At 38.0% G+C, this 8,231-nt stretch overlaps 2 protein-coding genes across 4 annotated transcripts in view; one reads left to right on the forward strand and one right to left on the reverse strand.

The window, feature by feature from the left end:
• The first annotated feature begins 941 nt into the window (after positions 1–941).
• On the forward strand, positions 942–3,923 carry LOC122088332 (selT-like protein). The gene is made up of 4 exons (XM_042657565.1): positions 942–1,212; positions 1,288–1,361; positions 2,277–2,595; positions 3,467–3,923. Exons 1-4 carry the CDS (start codon positions 1,039–1,041, stop codon positions 3,605–3,607), a joined length of 708 nt encoding a protein of 235 aa, XP_042513499.1. The 5' UTR covers positions 942–1,038; the 3' UTR covers positions 3,608–3,923.
• A 712-nt stretch (positions 3,924–4,635) lies between these two features.
• Positions 4,636–8,231, reverse strand: part of LOC122088875 — a 26,667-nt gene continuing 23,071 nt past the window's right edge. For all 3 annotated transcript variants that reach the window (XM_042658234.1, XM_042658233.1, XM_042658232.1), the window contains exons 18-24: positions 7,623–7,678; positions 7,437–7,530; positions 6,608–6,803; positions 6,459–6,530; positions 6,284–6,387; positions 6,145–6,207; positions 4,636–5,163 (exon numbers count right to left, since the gene is read on the reverse strand). In XM_042658234.1, coding sequence (XP_042514168.1) covers positions 5,056–5,163; positions 6,145–6,207; positions 6,284–6,387; positions 6,459–6,530; positions 6,608–6,803; positions 7,437–7,530; positions 7,623–7,678 — 693 coding nt within the window. In that variant the 3' untranslated portion in view covers positions 4,636–5,055. The remainder of the gene's footprint in view (positions 5,164–6,144; positions 6,208–6,283; positions 6,388–6,458; positions 6,531–6,607; positions 6,804–7,436; positions 7,531–7,622; positions 7,679–8,231) is intronic.

Raw genomic sequence — 8,231 nt, forward strand, 5'->3', positions numbered from 1 at the left:
GTGGGGTGGGGTGGGGTGGGGGGAGCTTAGGACATATGAACCTAATCTTTTTCCTGCTTTTGCAATGGATTTGGGAATGATTCTTTCCTTTCTTAACCAGCAAGATGGCTTAGATGGTGTAGTGAGGGTCTAACACTTTTCATTGAATTAGAAGTTCATCCCTGATTTTAGGATGATTTGAGACACTGTTTATTTTACTCATTCGGTTGATCATATTTAAAAGTTAAAGAAAAAAAAGACTGTCAAGCTGCGTGGCATCTGCGCCTAGAAATAGGAAGGACGAAATGATCGCCCCACCCCTATTTGATGCCCTCGAATGCTCGTAAGGACTACACAACATGGCAGTGATACCCCTCCCTATCATCGTTAATGAATGACACATCTTGTCTCCAAGTAGTCCCAACCATTGGATGGATGAGAGGTAAATGACTGATATGTAGTTGTGTGTTATTATATGTGTCAAATGTGTTGTACCATAAGGTGGTGAGTCATGGTTAATTAGTATGGTTATTATAAGAGTTATGGAGTAGTTCCTCAACCACATATGGTTGGTTAGTACCCAATTTACTAAAGCAGATGAAGAAATGAAAGGGAACCATCTTGAAACCTAATTACGACTTTGTTTCCTGAGGAGGATGCCAACTCAGGATTAGGTCAGATTAATTTCAAAAAATAGGTCAAGACTCCAACTCATAGACACTCTCACGATCCAATTTCCAACATGGATTCAGAAACCAAATGGAAATTAGTAAAGTAGGTTTACTTGAATCACAATTGATCAAAGAGGGGATCGGAATCAGCTGTGAATGCATGTAGATCTAACTCTAAGAAATACATTTGATCCTAAATATACGGCAGAGATGTCACATAGCACATCAACCTGTGGTACACTTTCGGTTCCACGTGTAAAGCAGAAAGGAAAACACACGAAGTCGTAAATCTTACAGTCAACCGAGATCTCCGTTCATCCCATCTTTAGAGTTCTTCAACAGTCGAACCCCAGCTGCTCTCTCTCTCTCTCTCTCTGCATAACTCGCCATGTATCGAGTTCAAATGCTTTTGGTAGGGTTACCTGTATTTCTCTTCTGTTCGGACCTCTTAAACCTCTTCGCTCTATCGCCACCGAAGCCCTCGCATCCTCACCCCCACCACCATCATCACCACCATCCTCCGCAACAAGAAGTTCGATCAACCCCTGATTTCTCAACACAGGTAAGACGAAATCCTATAACCTTCTTTGCTCTCTATGTAATTTCTAATCAATTTTGCACCCTTTTTGTCTCACAGAAAACTGGAAGTGCTGGAGGCATCGGTTATGGCAACACCATCAACATCCGTTTCTGCTCCTCCTGTTCTTACGGGTTCTTCCTTCTTTTTTTTTTTTCCTTGTTTTCAATCAATTTGATTGTTGGTATGGAAAATTGCATGAGGGTTTGGGCTTAATTTGTTGTTTTGGTCATTGGTCGTCTGAACAAAAATTTCTGCATTTCACTTCTTTTGTTGCTTGATTTTCCTTGGCTTTATCCTATCATTTTAAATTAATTTAGGTGTAGTCTTGGTAAGCTTGCAGTATCTTAATCACTTTTAAATCTTATGTAAGACTATTACTTTGTATCTTGTTTGGAAAGATTTCAATCCAGTGACACACGCTGGATCATGCTCACAGAACTAAGGCTAAGGCCATTGTAATCCTTATGCCAAAAGGAAACTCAATTGTCAAGAGTCACTGAAAATTGTCGACATGGATAGTTTAATGAACAATACAGTTGAGGGATATTGGCAGGGTAGACACCTGTTTTTAAAGTGATAAATTGGTGGCCTTTTCTGCACTGTTATTTTTCTTTCGCAGGATTCTTTTTATTGAAATCCTTATCCTAAATTAAATTCCCATTATTTTATGCTGCCTTTTTTATATGAATCAGAAACAACTACTGTTTCCATTGAACAAAAAGATGATAGTTAATCACCCCGGTCCCGCAAACCAAAACTCTATGTTCTCTAACAAGAAGATAAAACTATCAACAAAATTTGTATAGAAGTAACAAATTGTCATTCATACAACACAGAATCCCAGCTTGAAGCAAAAACATTCCTGTTTACAACAATATTTCGTTCATACTTGTAGGAATACTTTCAATTTTTCCATCTTCTTTTTCTTTGGGTGGAGTACTATACTTATTCCAATATGTTTATATGTATCTTAAGATGTTTTGTGATTTATCAGGGAAAGGAAATGGATTGGAGTAATATTTAAGTCATTTCATTGCATTTGATAGGGGAACTGCAATGACAATGAAGAAGATGCTGGAGACATCTTTCCCTGGTATTGATGTTATTCCTGCAAATCATCCCCCAAAGCTTCCAAAACGCCTACTTAGCAAAGTGGTACCAGTTGTTCAAGTAGGAGTTATTGGGATTTTAATGGCTGGAGAACAAATTTTCCCTAGGCTGGGGTATATGACACCACCTCCTTGGTACTTCTCTTTGCGTGCGAATAGATTTGGAACCATAGCATCCACTTGGCTTCTTGGCAATGTTGTGCAATCCTTTTTGCAGAGCTCTGGGGCTTTTGAAGTTTACTGCAATGGTGAATTGGTAAGACCCTTCTCATTTTACTGTATAGATTGTTGTTCTATGCTCTACCTAAAATGTTCCAACCTCAATAGATGAGGCTAAAGATGGGCTATGAACCAGCCTATTGGCACTGAAGCTCATATCTTGGGATGGATTTTGTTTAGTTGGTTGATTGGTTGGTACCAGCCTGCATGCTGGACATAGGCTGATTTCACATATATGTGCAAGATCACCTAGAATATCAGGCTCAAGACACCCTGATGGGGTATAGATTAAGAGCAATGGATCCAGTCACTTGAGTTGAAAACTTTCAATTTCACAACAGATGTTACACCCATCAAAATTTCCATTTAGTTATCTTGCAAAAGTCTTTTGTTTCTTTCTCTTGACTTGGTGGTCTGATTGAGCTACACAAGGGTTTTATCAGGAAAAAAACTAATGTCAGGATAGGACTATAACAAAACCATGAGCTGGTGATTCTGCTGCAAGTTTTGGGCCTTGATTGGGTCTTAGGCTTACTAACGAAGCAAAAAACCAGTATATGTTGTGACTATGGTGGGAGATGGACAAATCAATGCAATTAAACAGTTACCCCCAGTGATCTCTGGACCTGCAATCTGCTGCATTTTTTTTTCTTTCCAATGGAGGATGGTAGAATCAATCGATGGCTGTGATGCCTCATGTGAAATGGTTCTAACATTTTATTGGTTAGTTCATGAAATTGTTTTTAGTTACTTTAAGAGTATCTGACTCTCTCAACAACACCTGGCTTTATAACTAAAACCAGATTAATTTAAATGCGACCGACTTCTAGTGAGTATTTCTGTGCTTGGCATATGTTTCTTGATTCACCATTCCCTCACCTGTTTTCCCACCTCACTGGATATTGTAGGTTTTCTCAAAACTGAAGGAGCAGAGGTTCCCTAGTGAATTTGAGTTGAGAGAGCTCGTCAACCAGAAACTGGGGAATTCAAGATTTGTGGATGCTGGACGTGACTGGTCGCATAGAACTGGGGAAATGAAATCCTTCTGATAGAAGGGGCCAAAACACTTGCAGAGGTGCAGCTTAAGTTCAAGATCAAACTACTGGATTGGGTGGTAAATTTGCTATATGAATCAGATCGCCGATTGCATGTATAAAATTGAAGAACACGTTGCTTGTGTCCAAGCTTCCTTGCTCATCTTCTAAAATCTTGTACTTCTGTACAGTTGCTTATCATGAATTCTTTTTTTTTTAATAAGAAAAAAGAAAAACTTCATTAAGTAGAGAGAAAGTGAGTTACATCAGTGTACCTGAAGTTGTAAAACTGAGATCGTTTTGCTAATATCATGTGTGTTATCCTATGCAATACTAGTATTTTGTTACTGGGTTTGAAACAGAAAATAATGCTAAAAAAAAAAAATGTATACACATCCAAATAAAGGGGAATTACACTACAAGGCCATGAAGTGGTACTGTTATCAGAAATTAGTTTTCCAAGATCTTTTGAATCATTCCAAATCTTCCTGATTCTCCATCCATCGTCCGTCACCTGTTTCATGCTAATAAGAAGTCCCCGAGTGCATCCTTCAAAGGTATAATTAGCAATTAATGGGACAATTTTCTGTGTATGATACGAGTAGCCTATCTAGAATTGTTATTAGTCGCATGACTCGCATCTGACTCCCACACTAATAAGGATTGGTGGGTTCATCCAGAAACGCTTATCATGCATTTTGCAGCATTTCACACATGCAGTCGAGGGTGAAAGTAGAACCTTGTGGACATAGGCTTTAGATTTCTCTCTTTCAAGGACAGTAGCAGTGATAAATCTTGAAGAACTCAAACATTGTAAAAGATTTTCAAAAATGAAAATGGGGGATCATTTTTAGATAACAATCACTTGTGTCTTAAAATATTTGAGAAACGCTAAATCCAGCAACCCATTAACTCCTCAAGTTTCATGTATTCTCTTTTACGTGCTCTATGTTTAGCATTCTCAGGAACAAGAAAGAAAAGAATTAGTTACACCTCCTGAATTGAAATAAGATAGGAAACCTTTCCAGAGTCGCTGAAGAAGATTTCACTTCAAGATGGACTTTTGCTTACGAGTCAATTACCAAAACCGTTCTTACAATTTACATATGATGGTAACGAATATGACACTGACTTGGCAGGTTATAGTCTTCACTCTTCAAATAATATAAGATAGTCAAACATAATGTACAGAACCTACAGTCCTAAGATTCAAGCATGAAAGCTGGTTACAAAATTTACATTCTTCCATAATATTATCACACTATTTAATACATGACAACTTTTCAGATCTCTGAATCAACTATCGGTATATTCCTTGGTCAGGATCTGCATGAGCTTAAATCTTCCACCACCCTGCTTCTACTGTGTTTGCCTGCACCATTTATGTGAGTGTCCCACCCAAAATGGGGCCAATGGAAATGAAGCAAGCAATCAAAGTGCTTCAGTGGAATGCCAGCGTCTTATCATATTTTCCACCATTTCCGTCCTTCCATTGTCTTGACCAGCTCATTTGCCATTGCTGCAAAGTTTTCAGCCCCATTTTGTAGCTCTTCAGTACGCATGCTCAGCTTCTGGTAGAATTAACGAAGAAAAAGCAATTTAGACACAGGATCGATAATTACTTCAATGGATTTCATGCAATATCTGCAGGAGGTTCTGCAGAAAGAGATGAACTAATCATGATATTGACTCTTCCAACAACTATGATAATCATATTAAACATCACAGAATAAGACTGGCTTGTGAGTTCATAAAGCCAAAATCTTAGATGATCACCACATCTTACAGAACAAGTGTTAAATAGAGCTTAAGTGTCAAATAAATTTCACCCTGAACTGACTAGTTGACAGCCTGGCAGAAGTACTAGACTTTTACTGAAGTTTCCCAGAACTCACTTGTCACAAATACTTAAAAACAGTACCATAAGATAGCAAGAATTACTGCCTTGTGTCCTTGCGATATGCTGCAATTGTTAGGATGACCTGTTATGCAATAGAATCCAGAGGGGAATGGCCATGGGAAATGAAGGAATAAACATAATGAGGATAGATCAGAGACCAAACATATTTCAAGAAATGTAGACGGTAAATGGACAGAATATGATAAAAAGGCCACAAATTGTCAAGGTAAAGCAATGAAAGAGTTAAACAAGAATGACTCTCACTTTGAAAAATGTATTCCCCCAGCATACAACTATTTTTGGGTGTCCCTTACATGTTTTGAGTTTCCCATCTGTTTCCTGGTTCTTATTTCCCACCAAATCATTTTCACTTCAAACTCTATGGGAGATGAGACCAGTTTTCCTAAGGAAATCACATGAAGGTAGAAATGGGTAGAAAGTAGAAGCGTGCTTTTTAAGTATTAAGAGTTGCTGTGTAGGGTCCCTCTTACAAAGCACAGACAATCTTCAGATGTATAGCAGATAGTTAAAAAAAGAAATGAATTTCAGGGAACCTGTCTATTTCTGTCATCCATCAGAACTTTCAAGCACTTACATGTATCATAACCGAAAACTAAAGAAGTCTAAGACAATAGAAAAGAGGATAAACTACCTCAAGTTTTTCCTGACGTTGTGCGAGCCTGTCTCTTGCTTGAGCTGCTACCGCGGCAACATCCTGATTAGTTTACCATATCAGCCAGCATGATCCCTAAAAAGTTAAGTGGGACACACTTAAGTTTATCTGGACATACCCCTCCATGCCTGTACTTGGCAATGATTTCTTCTGGGGTTCTGACCCTTGGCGTCTGATCAGCAGTTCCTCCTTCAAACAATTTTTGTCTGTCTGTTTCCTTGTCTGCAGTATCAAATGGATAAACACAAAGTCTATATAAAATATGTTTTCAAAATCACAAGTGCCTGATATACCTTTGTTATCATTCTTGCCTTGATGAGATGAAGTAGATGCAACACGTTCGGGTTCATCAATTTCAATGTCATCTATGCCAAGAGAACAATATAAGTGAGAAATGGAGGGGGTAAGGAAGAGAGAGAGAGAGAGAGAGAGAGAGGGAGACCTATGTCAAGCTCCACAACTTCTTGATCATCTGTAATGTCTATAGATGGGTCTGAGAAGGGAACCCTTGAAAAAATGTTCTCTAAATCCATAGTAATTTGAGATTTAGGCATACTTTTGGTAAGATTCTCTGCATGCCCCAATTTCCCCCCTTTAAAGCCCTTAACGATACCACCTAGAAGACCAGGAGCAGTAAACTGCAGCAACAGGAGTTAGCATAGCACAAAATCCGGGAAAAAAAAAAAAAAAGATTTTTACAAGGCAATTGTTTGACAGACAACCTCAAACTAAGGTTCTTTGGATACAAGATTTTCAGGTTTCTGGTTCAACACAGAATCCATCTAGAGTATAATATCTTTCAAAAACCAAAAAGGCTGTTAAACAGGTGGACTTATTGAAACTGGTTCAGGAGGTGGGTAATGAAAGTTTGAATTCCATAGATATCCTTTTGCTAAGAAGAATATTGAATTATTGATGCAAATTTGGCCTTCTTGTCAGTTCCAACCAGATGTATATGCAGATCAACTCTGAATATATGACAACCCTTGCCCACCAGGGTAGCTGGTTATAAGTCTCTCAGCAAAATGTGAGGTGTGTTCTTTGGGGTGGTGACTCTAGGCCTAATACAGCAACCTGTCCAGTCTATTTCCCGAAATCCAAAAAAGCTTATCCATATTCTGGTTTATTTTCAAGGTTTCCGTCAACCAGCACTAAAATTTCTTAACCATTTGAGACAAACATAAAATAATTTGAAATTGCATGACACTTTTCAGAAAATCAGACAAAGCCAACCTACAAGGCACCAGAAAAATGAAAATATTCTTAGGTACCTGCTTGCTACTCTGGCTTGAGGAGAACTTAATGGCAGCATCAGCAGCAGCTGCAAGAACCTTATCATGAAGACAAGGCAAAGACTCCGGAATCCTAAAAGAGTTCTTTTAGCATTTATTTTAAATTTCATTTTCATTTTAGTCAAGGGTTCAAAACTAAAAGAACACATAAAAAAATAAATATACCTGAAGCTATTTTCAAAGGCCAAAAAAGAGATGAATGCCAATTCATATCCATTTGCCTGCAAAATATCCTCAAGATCAGAGAAGGAAGTTGAACTATATAAACCCACATGCATCTATTTGTGCCTATCAGGCATCTTTGTGCGCATAGATCACAATCTTAAATGCTTTACAATAATTAATTGTGATGTGGATAATAACAATAATGTTAATGCCAGAAAACGTGTCCTCATACTTTCAGAAAAATGCAACACTAGGACCACAAACATGGGCTATTACCAAATTTTCTGATAAGTTGAGTTTTGAAAATACAGAGGAAATAAGCTCCTACTTATCTTTCCTGGTGAATGAGAAACCATGTTTATATACATCTAGTTGCCACCCACATAATGGGACTCCACAAGAATTTCACCAGTATTTCTGCTATCTACACTTTGATAAAAGAGCTGAAAGGATATGTCACACAGACATGGATCAAAATTTTCAGACCTGGACAAGCTAGTTGACCCAGAGCCGTCACCTGGTCACTGAAATAGATGAAGGCTTTTTCTTTCTTTCTTTCTTTTTCTTTTCTTTTCTTGTCTTTCTCTCTTTTTCCTTTTTCTTTTTTTT

This window comes from Macadamia integrifolia, chromosome 9, assembly GCF_013358625.1.
Source record: "Macadamia integrifolia cultivar HAES 741 chromosome 9, SCU_Mint_v3, whole genome shotgun sequence".
In the NCBI taxonomy this organism is placed as follows: domain Eukaryota; kingdom Viridiplantae; phylum Streptophyta; class Magnoliopsida; order Proteales; family Proteaceae; genus Macadamia; species Macadamia integrifolia.